Source organism: Lemur catta, chromosome 1, assembly GCF_020740605.2.
Source record: "Lemur catta isolate mLemCat1 chromosome 1, mLemCat1.pri, whole genome shotgun sequence".
Lineage (NCBI taxonomy): Eukaryota > Metazoa > Chordata > Mammalia > Primates > Lemuridae > Lemur > Lemur catta.
The window spans coordinates 231282118-231307868 of NC_059128.1; the positions used below are offsets into that span (position 1 = coordinate 231282118).

The window sequence follows — 25751 nt, forward strand, 5'->3', positions numbered from 1 at the left end:
ACACTTAGCACATAATATTTTGATCAAACCAATTTGACTTGGCCAAAAATCTCAACCATTAAATTTCTTCATATAAATATTACCAGTGTTGCACAATAGACATCATAACTCTGTCCTTGAAACCTTAGTAATTCTTTCCTTATCCCTGGTTGAGGTGTGGCTTATAGTTAGGTCCAAAAGTATCTGTCTAAATATTATTGAAAAGCAAAATAAGACAAGACTGTGCTTACATCTTAACTTGGTAATGTCAAAACAGGCATGTCAAATGACACCATAGTAAAGATTTCAAGATAGTTTATAAAGGTTAAATTATATTGTACAGAAAATAATTGTATGAAAATTTCAACTATGGGGGTAAACATGGTTGAAAATTGAAATCAAGTGGGAAAAAAATTATACATATTTTTCAAATCTACTCTAGACGTGCTGAATCAGAAAATCTAGAGATTGGACCAGGTATGTCAGTTACATCATCCAGGAAGTAGAACTGAGATGGAGTTAGCACTTACTTATTAGGCCATATTTTTACAATCTCATTTTATGTGTCTCATTCATTATGTTTTCTCTCCACCAGCCCTTTAATTTTTTCCTTTGCTTTGCTTTGTTAGATTGGTTGGTTCTCTCTCTCTTTCTCTTTCTTTCAACACCTCTAGTAATTTGAAAGTTATCCATTGTAACATACACCTATTAGCGGATATGCTCTACTTATGAACATCTAAAACAGCTTTCCTGAGGTATAAGTGATATATTTAAAGTTTACATTTGTTAAATTTTGCACACATTTAAATTGTACACTTTGGTAAATTTTGCACACATTTAAATTGTACACTTTGGCAAATTTTGACATAGTTTTACTCCTATGAAAGTATTGGCATAATCAAGATAATAAACTTATCCATCATCCCAAAAAGCTTTCTGATACTTCTTTGTAACCCTATCTCCAAACTCCTCTTGTTCTCCCATACCCCACTCCCTAGGCAATCACTAATCTGCTTTCTGTACCTATATACTAGTTTGCATTTTTTAGAATTTTCCATAAGCAGGATAATATAATATGGACTCTTTTTTTTTGGTCTGGCTTTTTTCACTCATAATTATTTTGGGAGACATCTGCACATGAAAACTTCATTTTTTTTATTGCAAATAGTATTTAATTGTATACACAAACCAGTTTGTTCATTCATTTCTCTAATGATGGACATCTGGGTTGTTTCCAGTTTTGGGCTATTAGAAATAAAGCTGCTATAAGCATTCTTATGCAAGTTTTTTTTTTTTGACATATGCTTTTATTTTTCATTGGTAAATAGTGACGAATGGATTGCTGGATCATATGGTAAGTGGATGTTTAGCTCTTAAAGCAATTGCCAAACTGTTTTTCTAAGTGGTTGTACATTTTACATTCTCCCACCAGTGTATAAGACTTCTAGTCTTTCCCTATTCTTGCTGACAAGACTTGTCAGTCTTTTTAATTTTAGACATTCTAATAGATGTATATCGCTATGTTATTTTGGTTTTCATGTGTATTTCCCTAAACACTAATGATGTTGGCCATATTGTCATATATTTGTTTATTACTCATATATTTTCTTTGATAAATATCCAAATATTTTCAATTAAAAATTTGGGTAGCTTTTTCTTAATTGACTTGAGAATTCTTTGTATTAATATATTCCTTTTCAATTCCTTGATTGGTTCCACTCCCTTAGAGACAACCAATATTCCTTTATATGTGTCTAACCTACTTTCAGATCTTCTCATTGAGTTTTAACTTTAAGTAAATATTAAACTTGATTCTATAAGTTTATTTAGTTTCTTTAAAATTTTTTTTTGTTTAAATGTCACTTTGAATTTCTGTAAATAAGTTAAAGATAATTATTCTGTAAGCATGTTGAACATATATTCTACAAATTTATTTGAAAGTTATAATACATAAATCTTTTGATGGGTTTGTTTATTTTGATTTTTATATCATCTCTCATTATGGATATTTGTCTTTTTTTTTAAAATTTTGGAGTGATAGCTTATATTTGATTATTTATATCTATGAGACTCATGTGGAATCTGGGATGAAGGAAGGTTCTTTTTTTTGTGCTTCCGGGAGGTGCTACCAAGCTGGGAAAACTAACTGAATTTCTCAGCTTAGAGTTTCTTAGATAATATAGGTAACATAAATTCAACACTCAAACCTATATAAGGGCAGTGTTACGGCAACAAATTCATAGTAGAGATCTATTCTAGTGCTATTTTTTCTTTTTTTCACCTAGATCTTAGAATGTGAGAAATAACTTTATCTCTTTCTTTTTGAATACTTGGATTTATTTAAAGTTTACCCTGACTTTATTGAGGGTGGTGGTATATGTGTCTCAGTTTCAACTCCCTACCTTATATGGGCTCAAAGTTCTTTTCCTGTCCTCTAAATGACTATTAAAATTTAAGTCTCTGGGTTCCTAATAACCCTCTTGGGTAGTCTTGGGTTACCTTCATTTTTGTAGTTCACATTTTTGCTTCCTTTCAGTTTGGGTTCAAGAAATTCTTCTTAATTTCTTATAAGCACAGTTAAGCTTTAAAAATCTTTTTTAAATTTCATCCCTCAGTTTTGGTGTTTTTAGTTGAATATTTTTTTCAGAGTATCTAATTGACAATATTTCCACAAATAGAAGTACTAAATAGAATTACATTTTTTTGGTCTATTTTTTAAATGAGTTCTATTTCCTCAGGCATCATTTGCTCTACTTCTTATTGTAACTGTTTTTATTTCATGGTGCTAGTTTTCCTTAAGCATCTGGTGAGGGAGAGCAGAGTGTGGCAGTTAAGGGTACAGGCTCTGGAGCCAGACCGTTAGGATTTGGTTTTTGTCTTTGCCATTTACTAGCTGTTTGACATGGAAAAGATAGTAATGATACTCAATAGTAGTCACAGGAAACATTTGAGCATTAGATGAGTTAAAATATAAAATACTAGTGCTCAGTCCATTTTGACAGTGTTCTCATGCTCAGTTGTTTGTTTACTTTAAAGGTGGAAGACTGATTAATTAGTATTGGTGGATGGTGTGGGTTTTACTGGCATGACTATTACTTGAATGCTATACTGACCACAGGGCGTTAGGCATGTGTGGGTGAAGGCAGGCCAACAGCCAGGCTTTCCCAAAGGGGCAAAGGTAGGGACTCTGGATCAATTCCCACCATGGTGCTGTGGTTACTCTAAATGCAGAGTGGTTTAATGGGTTTCCTATGTGATGTGGTGTATTAGTTTGCTTGGGCTGACCTAGTAAAAGTAATACAAACTGGATGGATTAAATAATAGACATGCACTATCTCAGAGTTCTAGAAGTTAGAAGTTCAAAATCAAGGTGTTGGCAAAATTGGTTTCTTCTCAGGGTTGGAAGGGAAGGATCTGTTCCATGCTTCTCTCTTTGGGTTGTGGATGGCCATCCTGATGTTCATATGACACTGTCCTTGTATGCATGTCTGTCTCCAAATTTCCCCTTTTTATAAAGATTCCAGTAATATTGCACTAGGGCCTATCCTAATTATGTCATTTTAACTTGATTACCTCTATAATAGCCTTATATGAGATATTACATTAATTGATTTTTGCACATTGAACCATTGTTGCATCCCAGGAATGAATCCCAAATAGTCATGGTGGTGTATAGTTCTTTTAAGGTGTGGTTGAATTCAGTTTGCTAGTATTTTGTTGAGGATTTTTGCATCTGTTGTGATCAGGGATATTGTCCTGTAGTTTTCTTTCTTGTAATATCTTTGGCTGGCTTTGATATTGGGGTAATACTGACTGTATAGAATGAGTTTGGAAGTATTCCTTCCTATTCAATATTTTGGTAATGTTTGAGAAGGACTGAAATTAATTATTTTTTAAATGTTAGGTAGAATTTGCCAGTGAAGCCATCAGGTCCTGGGCTTTTTTTTGTTGGGAGTTTGTTGATTACTGGTTTGATCTTATTATTAGTTATAGTTCAGACTTTCTGTAACTATATGTAACTATAACTGTTCAGACTTCATATTTCTTCTTGATTTAGTCTTGGTAGTTGGTATGTTTCTAAGAATTTATCCATTTCTTCTGGGTTATCCAGTTTATTGGCATAGAATTGTTTATTCCTAGGATTTTTTTTGGCATCAATTGTAATGTTTCCTTTTTCATTTATGATTTTATTTATTTGAGTCTTCCCTTTTCCTTTCCTAGTTTAGGTAAAGGTTGGTGAATTTGTTTATCTTTTCAAAAAAAAAAAGAAATCTTAGTTTTATTAATTGTTTTCTGTTATTTTTCTCTTCTCTATTTTGCTTATTTCTACTCTATTCTTTATCATTTCCTTCCTTTTCTAACTTTGGATTTAATTTGTTATTATTTTTCTAGTTCCTTGAGGTGTGGGGTTATGTTTTTTATTTGAGGCTTTTCTTCTGTTTTCATGGAGGTGTTCTAATGCTATAAACTTCCCTCTTAGTATTGCTCTTCTGCATCCTATGAATTGTAGTATGGTATGTTTTCATTTTTGTTTGAGTCAAGGTGTTTTTTGTTTACTCTTTTGATTTATTCTTTGACCCGCTTCCCATTAAAAAATGTATTGTTTAATTTCCCCATATTTGTAAGTTCTCATCAACATGCAAAAATCAGTTGCATTTCTATATATTAATAACAAATCATCTGAAAAGGAAATTGGGAAAACAATCCAATTTACATAGTATCAAAAAGGTTAAAATACTTAGGAGTAAGCTTAACTAAGGAAATAAAAGATTTTTTTACTGAAAAATAAAAAAACATTGGTGAAAGAAATTACTGTGAAGATGCAAACAAATGGAAAGGCATCCTGTGTTTATGAATTTGGAGATGTAATATTGTTACAATTCTATACTACTTGCTATGGTTTGAATGTTTGTATCCCTTTCAAAATTCATGCCAAAATTTAATCCTCAATGCAAAAGAGGGGCCTATAGGAGGTGATTAGGCCATGAGGGCTTCTCCCTCATGAATGAATTAGTATCTTATAAAAGGGTTTAAGGTGGCAAGTTCATCTATTCTGTCCCATCTGGACAATGTCCTTCCCTTCCAGAAGATGCAGCAATAAGGTGCCATCTTGGAAGCAGAGAGCGGCCCTCACCAGACATTGAATTTGCTGGTGCCTTGATCTTGGACTTCCTAACTTTCAGAACTGTGAGAAATTTCTATGGTTTATAAATTACCCAGTCTGTGGTATTGCGTTATAGCAGCAAAAACAGACTAAGACACTACCCAAAGAGACCTATAGCTTCAATGTAATCCCTATCAAAATACCAGTGACATTTTCTACAGAAATAGAAAAAAATTCTAAAAGTCATATGAAACCACAAAAGCCCTTGAACATCCAGAACAATCTTGAAAAGAACAATAAACCTAGAGACATCACACTTCCTTATATAAAAATATATTGTAAAACTACAGTATTTAAAACAGTATGGTACTGACATAAAGACAGAAATATAGATCAATGTAACACACTGGAGACACCTGAAATAAATCCATGCATATCATGGATATGCATAGTCAATTAATCAACAAGTGTCCCAAGAATACACAATGGAGAAAGGATAGTATCTTCAGCAAGTGTTCTCGGAGAAATTGAATATCCCTATGCAAAAGAATGAAATTGGACCCTTACAGGATACACAAAATCAACTCAAAACAGAGGGTGGAGAAGAAATAGAGGATACAGCTGCTCTGTTCTTTCATTAAAAATCCCAATTTTCATATTCAAATGTGTTGAGGGATTGTCTATTTGGTGACAAGAATCTGATCCTGGTGATAAGTATATAGCTTAGAAAGTTGTCAAAGCATACACAGTCATATACACCTTTTTCATAAGAAGTTATCATTAGCCATTCCTTTTGGCTAACCAAACTGAAACCAGTGTGAACAATTGCGGGGGGTGAGGGTGGGGGGGCACAGGACAAATACAAAGGGCAGGATTATTGTCTGTGCAGGAAGCTGTAAGGAAGATTAATGGGCAGAAACTTCAGCCTACTGGTCAGCACCTTCAGTCTTCACCTTAGCATCCCACAATAGCAAACCTGAGTTTGCGGCAGGAGACAGCATGTCTTAAATTGCTTTAAACAGAAGCAACCTAAACAAACAGAGGAAAAAGAGAAATAAAGTAAATATTATGAAGCAGAAGTAGTTAACACTGTCATTTGAGTGGAGAATTATTTGTCTTGTGATGCTTTGTGAGTATTTTACTTCTAAATACTGTCTCAGTGTTTTTGTATTCAAGTGCATATCCCTAGAAGAAGTCGTGTTTAGCTTCTTTCATAAACCATGCAACAAATCACCAAACAAACATACACAGGCACACACACACAAAATACAATACAAGATAAGAAAAACTACCTACGGAAAGATTTTGGTTTCTATGCTGGTTCTACTACCCTATGATTAACTGACTTAGGATGAGTTATTTAACCTCTCAGACTCTCTAACTCCTTATGTGTAAAAATGAATATAATGATACCTACCTCATGAGAATCATTTTGACTGTATCTGGGACGTAGCTCAGTCAATTACAATTGGATCTGAATCATGGGTCACACATACATCCTTCTCCTGAGATAAATAAATGTGTAAAAGCACAAACCAGGAAATTCTGTCATTATCACCTCAACTGTCCAGACAGGAAATGCTTCCTTTTGAATTGCTCATGAGCCAGAAAGACAACAGTCTAAGCTTGTGGGGGATTTCTCATCAGTGCTAATGGGGCAGGGCAAGAGAAGTAAAAGACCACAGCTAGGCCCATGGGATGGAGGTGGAAAACACAGAGGTAAGGATAGAAACATAAAAAGAAGAAACTCCCTTTGGAAGATGGCTTCAGCTTTTGGGATCCTATTAGCAATTTTTCTTTTTTTCATAGCTGGTAAGTCTATTGGGCAAGTTGAGGGGAAGGGTGCAAGGTGTTGGGTAGAGTAGACAGGAAACCATGATGAGAAAGAGACATTAGAATATTTTCCACTGGAATTTTTCATGTCCATTAAAGTGCTCAATTTTATTCTCTTTCTCTTTTCCTCACCAAAGAATTTTAGATCAATCCACTGGGTGGTGGCCAAGGCTCTGCATTTGTTCTGCATTTCTAACAAGCTTCCAGGAGATGCTGGTGCTTTTGATCTGCCGATGACACGTGGAATAATAGCAAGACTTTAAGGAAGTCTTGTTATTTGAAAAGAGAGAGAGACTTGTGGCCTTGTGATAATTCTCATAGCACATCCTTGCACCATTTGATTAAATAAAAGCTCTGACTCGTGTGGGGCAATATACGTAACCTAAACATCTGTACCCCTGTGATATGCTGAAATAAAAAACATTAAAAAAAAGAAAAAAAAAGAAAGGAAAAAGTAAATAAAAGAGTCTAAGAACAAATTCCCACATAAATGTAAATCTCCTTATTAGTGGGTTTGTGCTATTTAATCCACTTTAGGGGAGACTTTTTTTTTTAAACAAAAGTGCTCTGGAGGCAGAGTCATGTAGAAAAGACATGGACATTCCCTGTGCTCCCTCTTACTGACTGTGGGATATTTGATTACAATCTTTGCCCTGTCCCTGTGGAGGCAGATTCCTCATCTGTAAAATGGGGATAGCTATTTTGCCCTTATAGAGAGTTTATAAATATTAGTTTTCTTATCTCTTTCTAGCCTATCTTTTGAAGAATCTATTTATATATTTATAAATAACTATCAGTTTTACATTTAAGCTAAATTTAAGCTTTTTGTCTGTTTATCATTTCCTCATGTATTTTGACAATGCATTTTAATAATTAGGTTATGTTACTGTACATAAAGCAAATAAAGCATTTATTTTAAAAAAGTATTTTATAATTGCTTTTATACTAAGTTGGAATGATCTTCTTTTCAGTAACTTTGAATTATCAAGGAAGTTTTAACAGGGAGAATAATACTGGTCTTTAAGTAAAAAATTCTGACTTTGAGACTTAGAGCTGTCACTTACTAATGACGTTGGCAAATTATTTCACATCAGTTTCCTCATACTACAATAAAGATGATGTTCTCTAGCTCACTGCGTTGGTGTTAAAGTGAGCTAATAAATGTAAAAATACTAAATGTTAGAGAATAATGAATTACCACTATTAATTACTAAGGATCCTTTGATAACATGCTAAAGGCATGGTATTCATGCTAAGGCATGCCAAGGCATATTTACTCACTCTTGGTTGTCCTAATCCATCATAAATTAACCTGACCAGCTTGGTATGAGTTTATATAAATTTATTTTCTTTCCAAGAGCACATATTTATATTTATCCTTGTTTAATAGAAGACCAATCAATCCATTCATTTTAACCAAAGAAGAAACTGAACTATAGTGAGATTATTGAACATTTGCCAAAGTTATACAGTGATTACATAGTTATTCAATATAAAAGTTTTTGAATCCTAGCTTAGTGTTCTATGATAAATGGGGAAATGAGTTTATGAAAAAAATGAGAAAAATAAAAATAATATAGTGAAAGTTTTACATAAATCCAAACTGAGTTAATTTAAAGAGCTCTCCTTTATTTTAAAATTATCAAGTTCTTAAATTTCTAATTTTTGATGTTAAAACATTTTTTTAAATGACTTGCTGGTGCATATCATTTTTAAATGTCCTTACTAAAAATCTTTCCATTTAAAAATTTTTATTAAACCGTAACATCCCAACATCTAAGAACCATTAATCCTAGAAGAATACCACATCAAACGAATGTCTTCACTACTTGGGTTTTGCTGGAGAATGTGTATAGCTTGGAAAGTTTATATTTAGAGATTTCTCTGCCCATCTTTGTTTCAGGTTTTTTTTTTTTTTTTTTCTTTTGCTGCTAGTCTAGAGTTTCTCAGGTATTTAATGAGATAAAAGCGCATTGCAAAGATTTTGAACTGGCAACTATGAGTCCTAGTTTCCAATTGCCCTGATTGAAGAACAAAGAGAATTCTAAAACTAAGGGGAAAAAAAGCAAAGGGAATGCATATACTCAGGAGGGAAACCAATATTTGCCAGGTGCCACTCCTAATTCATTTTAACTACTTCTCTTTTATCTCTCATCTCTTTGGTCCTTATCCTTCTGGTATTCCTTCACTTCTGTTACACAGAGAGTACGGTCTTCTATGTGAGAGATTTCCCTAAGGAAAACTGAATTGTTCTTTTCAATTATCTGCAGTGTAAAAGTCTTTTCTAACTCTTTGCTTCCAGGAAGTCTTTTTGGATTTGCACATCATGTACACAACGATTCATCCCTGTCCAAAACTCTTGGAGTCTGGTATCCTGTTGTTCCTAATTTTCCTGCACTTGGTAATGTACCTTCAGGTAAAGCCTTTAGCACTGGCAGCAGCTGGCAGTGAAGGATGGGAATGTTGGCTTTTCTATCTGGAAGGTGTTCGCATCTTTCATCTCTTTTCTACGCCCTGTCGTAGCTTATTATCTTTCCCCTGTAGAGTAGCAATCTTCTCCCTATGCCTAGTCTAGATGACTTTTTCATGATCATCTTTCACGACACAACCAATTCTCTTTGTAAAACATCCCTCTGTTAAAACCATCTTCTTCTCCAAACTCTTCAATAGCTCCATATTTATTTTGCCTACTGGATAAAGTGCTTGTTCCTTGGCATTGGATTCCCAGCCTCTGTTACCCAACCTGTCTTTCTGTACTCTCCTCCTGCTGTGTTCTTCTCATCCAGCCCCACTGCCTGCTTGCCCGGACTCAGCCCAGGCCTTTATCTCTAGGTAAGCTTGCACAAAACAACTCTTCTTTCAATCTCCACATCAAGGATTCAGCCGAAAAGTTTCGTCTGTTTGATTTCAGATAACAAAACTGGGTCATTTATGTCCCACCTATGTGGGATGGCACTGTTACTTCTTTAGACAGGGGGATATATTCAAGGTAAGGCATAGGCTTACTAAATTATAGGCTGCTAGTTGTTGAATAAAGTGATGTTTGACTCAGTTGAATGTTGTATTTACATGTATATTTACAAGCAAGAAATGGAAACTTTTATTTATATCAGGTGGAGCTATATAAGATATTATTTAATATTTATTTTTATGAAGTAAAACGGTTTTAAGTAAAAAGGTGTTGCCAACAGGCAGCTTAACTAATGTGCCCTAAAATGACTGCTCCGTTGAGACCTTTATCAGTGCTGTCTTCCTGTGTCCAGTTAACACTTCACTGTATGTACGAGTGTCTACAAAGGCTGTGCTCTGTTGCTCTCCTGTTTCATTAACAACTGTGATCCTAACCATATGCACAACAAGTCTTCAGTGACAAACCTTCCTGCATCAAAACCTACAGGAGAGATACAAATGAGACAATGGAAATAAACTGCATTGAGAAAAGAATAACCCAGGCCTCCAGACCCCACCAGAATCCTGACCTTTAGATTGAGTCACTGATCATCACTCACGATGGGTATCACAGGTATATAACGGTGACATCTGATGGAAATTATCATCATGAATATCACCTCCAAGTGTTAGGTATGGAACATCACATATTGTGATATTTCAGATCATCAGATTTGGACTGAAATAAATGTCTCTCTAAATTCCATATCGCTTATGTTAAGACTGAAGCATTTTTCCCTTATATCTCTGCAGTTCCCCCTGAAGCGACCCTGTCTCTGAGCAGGAATAGAACTGCAGTGTGCAAGGCAGTAGCAAGGAAGCCAGCTGCACAGATCTCCTGGACCCCAGAGGGGGTTGATTGTGTCACTGAGCAAGAATATTGGGGCAATGGCACAGTGACTGTCCAGAGTACATGCCCCTGGGAGGGCCCCAATGTGACTACTGTGACCTGCTGTCTCCCATTTGACTGGCAGCAAGAGTCTATGCATAGAGCTGCTTCCTGATTAATAAATCTGCCAGTTTTGTGTTTGAATTTTCATTCTTTCAGAGGGGTTAGGTTAAGAAGGAAAGAAGTATGCAGAGAAATTTCATTGGTCTATGCATAGAGCTGCTTCCTGATTAATAAATCTCCCAGTTTTGTGTTTGAATTTTCATTCTTTCAGAGGGGTTAGGTTAAGAAGGAAAGAAGTGTGCAGAGAAATTTCATTTATTGATGCTCTCTCCAGCATCTGGAGAAAGTAGTATGATCGAACCAGCTCGTGTGAAATGCTCACATTGGGCCCATCTCCCTGGCTGGGGGATGGAGAGGGGTGGAGGCAGGATCACCTTGTACAAAATAGTTGACAAAATAAGGTGTTTCATGAATGAAAAATCATTGATTAACAACTTGTAAGTGTAATTTTCAAGATGGTAACATGTTTTTCCCCTAATGATGGTATAACTTATAATTTCTGTTTTATAATGATTATGGTATAATTTTAGTTGTGGTTAATTGATTGTCTATCATGTTGAATAAGACTTTGTGGAGAAACAGTGGCTCCCATTCTATTTGAGTACATAACATTGGTTTCATTTTAATCTTCTCAATATATTTTCTAGCTTCAAGTAGTTCATGTGTAAATGGAAAGCAGATGACACAGAGCTATCCAACATCTCTCCCAGAAGGTAACGTGCTTCCTTACGCAGTGGCCAGCACCGAGAGGATGGAGAGTTGAACTTTCGTTAGAAACATTAGCTGATGTCCTGGCTGGGGGCCAGGTGATCCGAATGTGGTGATCTGAGCGCTGTGGGATGCGGGACTCTGAATGACCCAACCTCTAGTTGTTCTCCAAATAAGCCTGTTCTTGCTTGTCACTGAACCTTTGCCAAGTTGAAGTAGTAGGAAGAGCATGGATTTAACTGCCTCTCAGGTCTGCGTTAATGTCCTACCTCAATCTTCCTCTAGTTATGTGATTGTTACTTGAACAGGAAATGCAAGGGCTTGAGGAAGTTTGTCCTGCCATAGCTGGTCTGCTCATGTATAGGAATGCCATCACTGACACTCACCTCCACTGCAGACTGAAGCTGTGACAGATTCTTTGGTCTACTAATCAGCTCTCACTAGACCCCTATCAGTCATGGGCACACTGTGTCAGTTTAAGGCAAGGATGAGTTTTTATGTTGAAGATGCTTGTAGGATGGAGAGCTTAATTATTACTTTAAAAGATGGACAAAAGTCTGGGCGTGGTGGCTCACGCCTGTAATCCTAGCACTCTGGGAGGCCGAGGCCGGTGGATCGCTCGAGGTCAGGAGTTCGAGACCAGCCTGAGCAACAGTGAGACCCCGTCTCTACTAAAAATAGAAAGAAATTATCTGGCCAACTAAAATATATATAGAAAAAATTAGCCGGGCATGGTGGCGTATGCCTGTAGTCCCAGCTACTCAGGAGGCTGAGGCAGTAAGACCGCTTAAGCCCAGGAGTTTGAGGTTGCTGTGAGCTAGGCTGATGCCATGGCACTCACTCTAGTCAGGGCAACAAAGCGACACTCTGTCTCAAAAAAAAAAAAAAAAAAAGATGGACAAAAGAGGTCAACTTCTATATTAATCCTAGTAATTAGATTGAATATACAGAAATAAAATCCATGAGAAAAGTTCACAGCTAAACTATCTTGAAGTGCTGCATATAACTTAATAGGAAGGAAAGGAATCTCATCTAAAGGCTATATTTCTAAGCAGCTCTTATTACTGGCATCATCATTTTTCATTTTGTGTGATGGCTTACCAGTGAAATTATAGACCTTTTAAAGATCTGTGGATGTCACTGACTTTGTGATTCTTCAATTAAAAAATAAACTCTCAGATATCCAGGTAGCTCCACCTGAATGCCATATTATCTACTTTTCATGAAAGAACCATATACTTTCCACATTTATGTTTCTCTGAAAAAGTGGGCATAGAGAAAGACATTTAGGTTTGATGTTACTGATATTTTGTGCTTTTCACAACTTAGGAGGAGACAACCACATCACTAATTATTCCATTTTCTTCCCTGAAGTGCATGCATTTCATGATAAATATAATAGTCTCTTCCACCAAAAGATTATATTTAGAACATTACCTCAGTTGTTTAACTTAAAAGTCTTTTCTTATTTTGTTGTTTCTAGATAGTAAAGCTCCTAAATTAATTTCAAAATACTTTATGGTATATATTGTTTTCCTAATAATGCATAATACAGGAGAAAATTTGTCAATCTCTGAATTGGGTTTAATATACTATTTATATTTTGTGAATGTTAATTTGTTATGTAAGTGTAAAATTTCTGGAATGTGATCATCAGCCAAGTTAGTATCTAGTACAACTTCATGTAATATGCTGTGGATAAATTTAACACATGAAGTTCTTTATCAAGATTTTCTTTTATCGTTCTCCTTTTGTGTGTGTGTCCAGTTAACACTTCACTGTCTGTGGTGATGGACACCAACGCTGTGCTCCACTGTCCTCGTACACTGACAAGAGTGGTGCTAACAAGATGGGAAATAATCCTCAGGGACAAGCCTTCCTGCACAAAAGCTCACAGGAGCGACACAAATGAGACCAAGGAGATCAACTGTACTGATGACAGAATAACCTGGGCCTCCAGACCCAGTCAGAATCCTGACCTTCAAATTGCTCCAGTGGCCATCACTCATGATGGGTATTACAGGTGTGTGATGGTGACACCTGATGGGAATTTCAATCATAATTATCACCTCCAAGTGTTAGGTAAGGAACATCATATGCTGCGGTATTTCACGTCATGAGATTTGTGACTGAAACACATGTCTCTCTAAATTCCATATCCCTTATGTTAAGACTGAAGCATTTTTCTCTTATGTCTCTGCAGTTCCCCCTGAAGCGACCCTGTCTCTAAGCAGGAATAGAACTGCGGTGTGCAAGGCAGTGGCGGGGAAGCCAGCTGCACAGATCTCCTGGACCCCAGAGGGGGATGACTGTGTCACTGAGCAAGAATATTGGGGCAATGGCACAGTGACTGTCCAGAGCACATGCTCCTGGGAGGTCCCCGATGTGACTACTGTGGCCTGCTCTGTCTCCCATTTGACTGGCAACAGGAGTCTGTGCATAGAGCTGCTTCCTGGTTAGTAAATCTTCTGGTTTTTTGTTTGAGTTTTTTCATTCTTTCTGAGGAGTTAGAAGGAAAACGGAACGTGTGGAGAAATTTTGTTCAAGGATGATTTCTCTAGCCTCTGCTTTATCTCCCTTTTCCCCACAATAAAGAGACATGTTTAAAAGAAAAATACAGCAATTTGTTGTAAAAAGCCTTATTTTAGAATGTGGTTTATTTTTCCTTTTAATGTTCACTTCTATACTGGCAGTTAACTGGAATGAATAATATACTTTAAAAAGAATACTTAGGGTTAATTGAAAGATAAAGTGCAATTTGAAACAAATACTTAAGGTTTTATTGGAAGGATAAAGTCACTCATACATTGCCTTCATGAATTTTTAGTCTGGTAGACTTTTCTGCTCCAGCTCCTTCTTGTGGAATTTCTTAACTTATAATAACATCTATGATTCAGTTCATCACTTTTTCCATTCTTCATTCTCTACGCTGGTCCTGATTTCATTTTTTTGGTATTTAAAATAAATATTAAATACTAGTTTAATCAACATATAAAGTCAAATTGTTTTATCGGGCTCAATGAAAATCATCGGCTCTCCCCTGCCTTTTCCACCCTATTACTCCCCATTCATTCTACTCCCCAGAGGTGGACACTGTCAAATTTACAAGCGTTTTGTCTAGTAATTAACTCTATTTTTTAAACAACATGCTCATGTTGTTATTTCTTACTGTATCAAATTTAGACATTATGTACCCACTTCTTCTTATGGTAGATGTGGATTTACAATTACCATATTCCTTAACCTCGTTTTTTACATACAGTGACACAGCAATTTTTTACTAAATTAAATAGCCAGGGTTCAGATTAATTTGAATATTTAAGTATTATTAAGTGTCGGATCAAGAAATAAACGCATGCTTTCTTTTCTGAATAACTTTTTGTTTTTCTTGGGCTTCATAATTCTTTTACTTTTTTTGTTTCCTTAAAAACGTATGTGCCTTTTTTGAATTGTCACTAAGCTCACTCACAAAGCTAGAGAAGGCCTTACTAATATTTTCAACATGGTCAGGTTTATTGTGTAATGTGTCACTTCCATTTTTTTCTTGAAGTCATGCCTTTTAGAGCTTTTCCATGCTCTGGGTCTAATCTGCCCTGGTTGGTCTCTAGACACGCTGAGCAGTGATTGTCCCGGATGTTCTTTTTGCCTCAGTCCTCTACTTGGTTCTGTGCCTGTTCACTCTGAGTTTCTTCTGCCTTCTAGACATTTGTGTGTTCAACCTCTTTCTTTCATAAATGAGACTTTTCCTAAGTCTTTGTTAATCCTCGGCTAAAGGCTTCTTGTCAAAGTGAGCACTCAAGAGCTGACTGGAAGCTCTACTATCTGATGTTGGGGCTTGTGAGCTAGTTAGCTTCAGTACAGTGAAAAGGAGGCACATGAGTTTTTATTTAAATTGGGATTTGTTATGTATCTGAAGACCTTTGCTCTGGGGCTGTTCCTGTCTGCAGACAATATCTCAGGAGTCTCTTGCCTGGGAGAGATAAGTCTGAGGATCAGTGTGCTGAGAGAGGGTAGTATTTGTGTTTGTGTGTGCGCAGGTGTGCATGTGAGCATCCCACTGTTGAGAACTCAGACTTTCCTTTAGTACCTCTCTTTGGTCTGGCACTTCATCCTCACCCGCCATGATGTCTGGGTGCTTGACTCTGGAGTCTCTCCAGTTCATCTTCTCTAGGTCAGTCTCCCGTTTTTTCTGCCCATTGGGGAAATAAATTGGGCAGGGGACTGGGCAACCTACCTGTTCTCAAGACAGACTTTCAAAGAAGCTCCTGACTTTTAGCCCCATACTTGCCCCCTACCCACATGCCCCTTTATCTACAGTTGATGCTTCCTACTCTAGAGTCTTTCTGGAGTTTTGTTGCACTGAAACTTTGACTTATTCCACTTTGTAAATCATTTTCCATTCTTTCATTCATTTTTCAGTTAGGAACATGTTGAAATCTTTGATCTGCTCTTGTCTTCATCCCTGTTCTGTTTGTCTTTGCAGGTCTACCCTTTAAAAAATTTTTTTTGTAACACTTTAGTAAGTTGTAAGAAGGGAGAAGAGGAAACCCATGTGTTGAAACAACCATTTTCCAATATCCATTGTTTAAGTGATATTTGTTTCTTTAAAAAGTTTAGCAATATTTACTGACAAGGGTAATTGTGCCTTTGTTAAGTATGAAATCCCACCATCCAGTATTACATTAGGGTGTCATATTTAGAATCTCTTTCTTGAAAGGTTTTTCTCATCTAAACTCCCATGTAGGGCAGGATCTCTCTCTGTCTTCCTTTCACAGTGGATGTCTATGTTCTGCTAGTGCCACCTCCAATGAGAGAGCTCAATAGTTTGAGTTTCCAAAAGTGTTCCTGTTTTTAACAGTAAAGCCAAACTTTATTTTTCCAATAAAATACTGAGAAATCCAATATTTAAAAACATCCACCATGCGTGGAAGATGGAAAGACCAGGCGCCAGCTTGCTCAGCCTGTACCTCACCTCCTTCTCCTGCCCCTGAGCTACAGTCACAGAACAGCAGGAGCAAGTTTTAAACCCCTGCCTCTCAGAGCTGGCAATGCCTTTGCTGACTTGTGTGTTTGTCAGGCAGAGCTTTTTACTGCTGCCAGCTGCTAATAAATAAAGTTGCCGCCATGGATTAAGTTTCCTCTCAATTCCCTGGCAGAAAGGTGACTTCAAGATTTGGGTTATTTTTCCAACTATCTTCTTCACCATTACCGATTTACTATTTCTGAATGTTGGAGGTGAGACACATACTGCTCCTGCTGTAACAAAGAGATCTACATTTCACATCTCTCCTATAGGAATTCACCATTCATGAATCTTTAAAGCAATAAAATTGAGTCATAGAGTGATGTCTTGCTGGGAGCTCTAAAGTCTGTATTGAGAAAGCAATTTAATTATAGCAATTCTTAGAATTATTGATAATTAATTAATAATTCTTAATTATAATGTCAGTAAAGAAGTGTTTTAAATAAAATTACAGAAAGAAATTTCTCGTACTCTGAGACATTAAACTATATATATATAATTGATTTTTATTTTTAAAGAAGTTTTAACTTCATTGCAAAATTGAGCGGAAAACATAGAAAGTTCTCATATACCCCCTGCCTCTACCCAAGCATAATCTCCCCAACTGAGTAAGGACACGCTGCAAGACAGTGTTACGTTGTTTATAATTGGTGAACCTACACATCTTCAACACCCAAAACCATAGTTTATGTTAGGCTTCCCTCTTGCTGTTTTATTAATGCCTTCTATGGGTTTGGACACGTGCAATGACATGTATCAACCCTTATGCTGTCCCACAGAATAATATCACTGCACTGAAAATTCTCTGTCTTCTTTCTATTTATCCCTCCCTCCCGCTCAACTCCTGGCAACCAGTGATCTGTTTCCCTAGTTTTGCCTTTTCCAGAATGTTTTATGGTTGGAATCATACAGTAGATAGCCTTTTCAAATTGGCTTCTTTCCCTTAGTAAAATGCATTTATGGTTTCTCCATGTCTTTTCATGGCTTGATAGTTCATTTGTTTTTAGCACTGAGTAATATTTCATTGTTTGTATGCACCACATTTAAACTGTATATTTTTGTGTTTATAGGTACCAAAACACTAGCAAAATTAAATATTCTCTGTGTTGTTATTATCCTCGTTATTTTGATTTTGATCATCATGGGATCCTTTTGGTTTTTTGAAAATCAGTGGCTGCAGGTATTGACTGATGAATGGTTTTTCTTCTATAGCTTTATTGGACTAGAGAGGAGTCAAATATGGAATTGATTGATTGGGTAAATTAGGTTGTTAACATGAAATCTCCCATAGTCAAAAAAAGTACCCTGAAGGTGTAAAACTTGGACTACTTTGCATGGTGAGAGGGATTTGGCTGGGCTGCTCAGGCATGCAAGTGTGGTGAATTAGGCCTCTTAGGGCAGGATCTTGGGAGAGACAGTGCATGCTCATTTTGTTTTATTTGGGAAAATAATTATACTTCCTTTCATGTACCAAAGAGGAGGTGCCACATATATTCTATTGCATCAAGCTCCTATTGCATAATTTTACTTCCTTTTCCCAAATCCAGAATTTTCATATTTAGATGTATTAGCCACAGGCAGTATTCTTCCCTCATTTCTGGTAGTTTCTTTCTGATTTATTATGGCTTCTATGAAAATGAACTAAAATTGTCAATAGTATACTGGGTTTTTTGTTCTATTTTCAATCTAAACAATGATGCTTTCTCCATTCACTCCAACTTATTTTATTTTTCTAGGAAATATAAATTGAATAAAACAGAAGCTACTCCAGTTTTGAGGAGGTAAGATAAGATAAAAAAGAATATTTGCAAACTTTTAAGCCACGTAATCTGAAACCTAATAACATAATTTGTAACTTGTATCCATTTTAGTGTTTCAGTTGAAAATTAAAACCATTGTTATTTTATAATGCTAGAAAGTGTAATTATTTTATTATCTAACGTGTACTATTTATACATCACCCAGATCCACATTTTCATTTCATGAACTCCATCTTAATGGACATGATGTTAGCCTTCTTCGTAATGTTGGGAGAAATTGAATGCATGAAAACATCTCTAATTCCTGACTTCCCTTTTTCAATATCATCATCATTTCCCTGTCACTCAGCTTAAAACAAATCATTCTCCTTAATATCTTATAACCAATACTTTACTAAATCTTCAACTCTCTCATTTGAAATTATTTTCATATCACTACATTTATCTCCATTTCTACTTTCACACAACCATCATCTCACACAGAGATTAAGTAATCAGTATTTTTTTTACATAAAATATTAGAACAAAGCCTTGCTCTTATGTTGGTGTAAGTCCAGAGACTAAAATATAAACACTCTTAGCAGATACCAAAGCTGTGGGCACCTGTTAGCAACACACAGGTAGTTTCTATAATGATTTCTGGCCTTTTTGAACTAATTTGATTTCAAATTCTTTCTTAAGATGTAATGAAGTCCTATGTCAGCTACTCAGAGAAGAGCAATCCACTCTATGATACTGCAAACAAGGTGAAGATGTTTCAGGCACTACAAAGTTGATGGTATGGGCCTCCATACTTTATGAGTTATTGGAATCTAACACCATGAAAAATGAACCAAGATACATTACAATTACCCTTTTGATTTTCTTACAGTTATAGAAAGGAAGATTTGTTTGTTAAAGGCTCTTGGAAGACAAAACCATTCTAATGGGTTTGCATTCATATCCTTGTATAATTGGAATTTTAAATTCTTAGCTGTTACCAGCTAGTTCCCTGAAGAATTGATGTTATCATTGCAAAGAAAACACATGCTCATGACAAAATATTCAAACTGTGCAGTACAGTAAATAATGAAAACTGAGCTTCCTGAAGAAATAACTCTGTAGAAGGAACAATCATCAATAGTCTCTTCTGTTTCCTTTTAGAAAATTTTTATGTACATATGATGTCTATATGCCTCTAGAATATGTGTGCACTTATATGTATATATCTGTTTACATATACACACGTATCCTTGTCAAGAAACTAATGGGAACACACTGTAATGCTATTGTATACTTACAAAAAGCTAATAATATAAGTCTTGGAGATATTCTCATATCAACACAAGCAGTGCTATGTCATTCTTTTTAATGGTTACATAAAGTTCCATCGTATAGTTATATTGTAACCATACAACCCTAGTAACGGACATTTAGATTGTTCTAAGTTTTGTTTGTAGTGTAAACAATACCACATAGAATGTTTGCTATGGTATATCTCTTTGTATTTGTTTAAGTATACCTGTAAGATAATTTTGAGTGAAATTGCCAGGTAAAGAGTTTGTGCATTTTTTATTATTCATAGATATGTCAAATTGTGTCAATTTACATTCCTTCCAACATTGTTTGAATGTGCCTTTCCCTATACTCTTATTTTAATATGTGCAAGATTTCCACTTTCCCAGTTCCTAGTTTTCATTTTTGAATCAACTAGTTAGCTAATGTGATATAAGATTATAATAAGAATCATATTATTTAATAAAAATGAATTCATATTTCTTGTTATGTTTGCAAGAGAGTGAGTGCAAGTGTAAGGATGTTAGCTTCCTCTGAACTCTTCATATCCCTATAGAGGTGTTGATACTTAATGCCTAACATTTCTGAAGATGTGATAAACTGGAATTGTATATTTTTGTAACTTATATTCTGTTGTGATGTACTTATTAAATAATAAATGTCTATGGACTAAATAAGCAGCAAAATGTTCACTGCAGACAACTTGGGATATCTGTAAAATGTGATCTACGTGCTAAGAGAACGGCTATGGGATGACATGACCCTCTCCTCCATTTTTCTATGGAGTAGAATATTGGCAATGCATATGTTAATCAGTTTTTGATATCACGAAAAATATTTTTAATTATGAAAAATTATGGAAAAAATAAGCATTTTAATTCCATAGCAGGAAAAACATTAAAAGTTTTTTCATCATGATAGAAATTTAAACAAACTTCATTCATTCTTTACTCATGCCATCTGAGATATTTAAGACAGCTGCTTTGTCTTACTAATATAGTTTTCTCCCTTCAGACATTCTAGGTACCCTAGATTTTTTCCTTGAAAGGATTTTTCGTCTATTTTAGATGTAAAACTAATATAATGGCACTTGGCATATGCCATTTTGGTCAAACCCTTTTTACTGGGCAAAAAAAACTAACCTATTAATCTATTTCTGCATATAAATATTACCAAACAGTGTCCACAAAGACATTGTAACCCTGTCCTTGACCTTTTACTAATTCTTCATCCATCCCTGGTTGGGATGAGCTTATAGTTAGTTAGGTCCAAGACTATCTGTGTGAATATTACTGAAAGTCAAAATAAAACAAAAGTATGCTTGCATCTTAATTTGATAATATCAACACAGGTATGTCAAAAGACACCATAGTAAGTAAAGAATTCAAGACAGCTAATAAGTGTTAGATTAGATTGTACAGGAAATAATTATATGAAACTCTCTTACTATGGGTGTACAACCATGGTTGAACCTTGCAATTATGTGGGGATTTAAAAAAATCATACAGATTTCCCAAATCCACTTTAGACCTGCTGAATCAGAAAATGTAGAGATTGGACCAGGCGTGTCAGTTAGGTTTCCAGGGTGCAGAGGCTGAGTTGGAGTGAGGAGTGGTAAAGGCTAATTGAGGGAGGGAAGTGACACTTGTGAAAGACTAAAGGGGGAGCCAGCAGGATAGGGGAGGGAAAGCCTTAGACCAGGACGCTGACCTGAATGAAGCCTGTGGAAGGAAAGAGGGAAGAACCTCAGATCACCATATTATTATAGAGCTTTCCAAGTCTCAGCCAAATCAATGGAGGAGCCTTGGAGCAACGACTGCTTCTAAGTAGGGTCTTTCATGTGAAGAAATGATCCAACTTTGATACTCCTTCTTGATTAGACATTGGTGGGGGGCTGCCTGGGAAGAGCATGGCCTCAGCTCAAAAGCTGAAATGGATCCTGAAGGTGTTGACCACTGGAGATCATTAGCTAATTGCACTCCTTGCAGCTGAGTGGTTAAATTTTTTCTTTGTGGGAAATATGACCAGCACACCTACATGGTTGTGGTATGTCATCATCTGTCTCTTCATTTTTGACTCTTCTGTGACATTTTCTTTGAGGCATACCTTTAAAAAGAAACTATAGCTTTTTAATTTAAAAAAAAAAGTAGCTTCTTTGTAAAGAAGATATAGCTGGTTTTTATTAACTCCTTTGAGAATTTTATCTTTATTAAAAGAATTTAAACCACATACATTTCTTGTGATCACTTATATATTTGATCATAGTTTTACAATCTTATATGTCTCATTTACCATGCTTTCTCCCCACCCCCTTTTTATTTTTTTCATTTACTTAGGTTTGCTAGTTTGGTTAATTCTCTCTTTCTCTTTTTCTCAACACTTCTAGTAATTTGAAAGTTAGTCATTGTAACATATATCTATTAATATTAGTGGTTAGGCTTCATTTATTTACATCTAAAAACAGCTTTACTGAGGTATAATTTTTTTTTTATTTCAGCTCATCATGGGGGTATATAAGTTCAAGTTATATACAATGTCCATGTCCTGCCCATCCCCCCAAGTCAGAGCCTCAAGTGTGTCCATTCACCAGACAGTTCGCCTGGCACTCACCATGTAGTCATACCCCCATCCCCTCCCCCCACCCCCTACCTCCCCGTGTCAGCACCCTCAAGCATGACCATTCCCCAGATGGTGCGCAACGCACTCATCATGTAGGCATACACCCAACCCCTCCCCCCTCCCCCCATTTCAATCTGATATCTAATTGGTACTCTTCCCCAATGTGCATTTAGGTGATGATCAGGGAAAGCAATTTTCTGGTGAGTACATGTGATGCTTGTTTTTCCATTCTTTGGATACATCACTTAATATAATGGGTTCCAATTTACTGAGGTATAATTGATATATTTAAAGTATAGTAAATTGCGTGCATATTTACAATGTACACTTCAGTAAGTTTCAAAACAGTTTTATACCAGTGAAGCCATCAGCATAATCAAGATAATGAACTTGTCCATCACCCCAAAAAGTTTGCTTATGCTTCTTTGTAGCCCTATGCCCAAACTCTTCTTGTTCCCTCATCCCCTACTTCTAGGCAACCACTGATCTGCTTTCTGACCTATGTATGAATTTGTATTTTCTAGAATTTTGTATCAGTGGGATCATGCAATATATACTTTTTTTTGGTCTGGCTTTTTTCACTCATCATAATTATTTTGAGATACAGCCCCACATCAATACTTCAATCTTTTTATTGCTAAGTCGTATTTAATTGTATAGATAAATCAGCTTATTCATTCCCCTGTTAATGGACATTTGTGTTGTTTCCAGTTTGGGGCTATTAGAAATGAAATGCTGCTATAAACATTCTTGTGCAAGTATTTTTTGACATATGCTTTTATTTTTTCTGGGTAAATACTGATGAGTGGATTGGGTGGATCATGCGGTAAGTGGTGTTTAACTTTTAATGAAATTTCTAGTTTTTCTAAGTAGTTACACAATCTTACATTCCCCCCACCAGTGTGTATGAGACTTCTAGTTCTTTCATATTCTTACCAATACTTGGTATGGTCAATCTTTTTAATTTTAGACACTCTAGTAGACATATACTGCTATCTCATTGTGGCTTTAATGTGTGTTTCCCTAAAGACTAATGATGTTTACCACCTTGTCATATACTTATTTACCACCCATGTATTTTTTTTGGTAAATGTCCAAATATTTTTCTATTAAAAAAGAGGGTTAAATTGTTTCTTAATTGACTTTTGAGAATTCTTCATATATTCTGAATACAAGTTATTTTCATTCAAGATATGGTGTCTTTTGAAGAATAGAAGTCTTTGATTTTGATGAAGAACTATTTATCAATTTTTTTGATAGACTGTGCTTTGGTATTGCATCTGAGAAATTTTTCCATAAGCCAAGCTCACAAACGTTTTATCTCATATTTTATTCTAGAAGTTTTGTAGTTTTAGATTATACACTTTGGTCTATGGTCCATTTGGAAGTAATTTTTGTATATAATGTGAGATATGTATTGGAGTGTTTTTCTGCATGTGAATACCTATATGTATATTCCAGCACCACTAAATTGCCTTTTAATCTTTGTTGAAAATCATTTGTGCCTCTGTTTATGGGTCTATTTATAGACTCTATGCTTTGTTTTATTAAACTATTTGTCTATTTTTGTGCCAATATCACACTATCTTGTAGCTTTATATGTCTTGAAATCAGGTAGTGCTATCCCTCCAACTTTTTCTTCAAAATAGTTTTGGCTATACTAGGTACTTTGCATTTCCACATGAATTTTCGAATCAGTTTGTCAGTTTCTACAAAAATGTCTGCTTGGATTTTGATTGGATTGTCTTATAGCATATATGAATTTGAGGAGAATTGATATCTTAGTAATATTGTCTTCCGATCCATGAGCATAATAGATCTCTCATTTATTTAGGCCTTTAATTTCTCTCTGTAATGTTTTATACTTTTCTGCATATAGCGCTTGTACATCTTTTGTCAGATTTATCCCTAAATACTGTATTTCATGCTCTTTGATGCTATTGCAAATGCTATTGTTTTTTTAAATTTCAACTTCTAGTTTTTCCTTGATAGTATATAAAAATACAGTTGAGTTTTGTATATTGACCTTATATTCTGTAACCTTGCTAAATGTACTTATTGATTCTAATATTAATAGTTTGTGGGTTTTTTTGAAGACTTTCAGATTTTCTACATAGATGAACATGGTTCTATGAATGACGACAGTGTCAATTTTTCCTTTGCAAGTTGGATGACTTTTCTTTGTTTTACTTACCTATTGCACTGGCTAAAATCTCTAGTAGAAGGTTGACTAGAAATAAAGAAAGTGGACATATGATGTTAGCTGTTTTTTGTTTGTTTTTTTGTAGATACTTCTTATTGGGTTGATGAGGTTTATTCATATTTGTAGTTGTTTTTTTGACAACTTTTAACAAGAATGGATGTTAGATTTTTGTCAAAGCTTTTTTCTGTATCTATTAAGATAATCATTTTTTCTTTGTTAGTTTCTTAATATGGTGATTTTTTAGTGTTCTTTTTTCTCTGTGTTTCATTTTGGATAGCTTCTATTGTTATCAAGTTCAATACTTTTTTCTTCTGCAGTGTATAATCTGCTGTTAATTTCATTCAGTGCAGTTTCTTTCTACCTTATATATGGTAGTTTACATCATTAGAAATTTGATTTTTATCTTATTTTTTGTCCTCTGTGTCTTAACTTTTGGAACATATGGTCTATAGTTACAGTGATTGTTTAATGTTCTTTTTTTTTTTTTTGAGATAGAGTCTCACTCTGTTGCCCGGGCTAGAGTGAGTGCCGTGGTGTCAGCCTAGCTGATAGCAACCTCAAACTCCTGGGCTTAAGCGATCCTACTGCCTCAGCCTCCCCAGTAGCTGGGACTACAGGCATGTGCCACCACGCCCTGCTAATTTTTTCTATATATATATTTTAGTTGTCCAGATAATTTCTTTCTATTTTTAGTAGAGACAGGGTCTCGCTCTTGCTCAGGCTAGTCTCGAACTCCTGACCTCAAGCGATCCACCCGCCTCGGCCTCCCAGAGTGCTAGGATTACAGGAGTGAGCCACCGCACCCAGCCTGTTTAATGTTCTTGTCTGCTAATTCTTACATTTGTGTCAGTTCTGGGTTAGTTTTGACTGATTGGTTTTTCTCTTCATTATGGATTATATTTTCTGGTTTCTCTGGTGGTTAAATTTTTTATTACATAAATATATGTACATAAGTTGATCATTTTAACCATATTAGGTATACTAAGTTTAGTGGCATTATGTAACTTCTCATTATTGTGTAACCATCACTATCATCCATCACAAGAATTTTTTCATCTTTTTAACCTGAAACTCTCTCTCCATTAAACAATAACATCTCTGTTTGATAAAACAGAGATATCTTTGTAGCATGATGACTCAGGGGCACCCCAAATTGCCGCAAAGCAGGTGTCTTCTTTCAGGAGTTTTATATTTTGCTTATAGACTATTTCAAATAGCAGTCTTCGAATAGTCTTTTAGGGCAGATCAGTGGAGGTAAAATGAAATTGACAGCTAATGAACATTGAGTCACAGAATTTTAGAATGAGAATGGGCTTCAAAGGACATCTGATCTAGCCTTGTATATA

At 35.5% G+C, this 25751-nt stretch overlaps 1 protein-coding gene across 1 annotated transcript; it reads left to right on the forward strand.

Annotated features, from left to right (window-relative positions):
- The first annotated feature begins 6735 nt into the window (after positions 1-6735).
- On the forward strand, positions 6736-19084 carry LOC123647732 (cell surface glycoprotein CD200 receptor 1-like). The gene is given in 10 exon segments (XM_045565507.1): positions 6736-6802; positions 9219-9332; positions 10619-10774; positions 11092-11254; positions 13255-13607; positions 13729-13980; positions 17619-17704; positions 17706-17728; positions 18285-18328; positions 18987-19084. Coding segments are annotated over 10 exon segments (1356 nt in total).
- The last annotated feature ends 6667 nt before the right edge of the window (positions 19085-25751 follow it).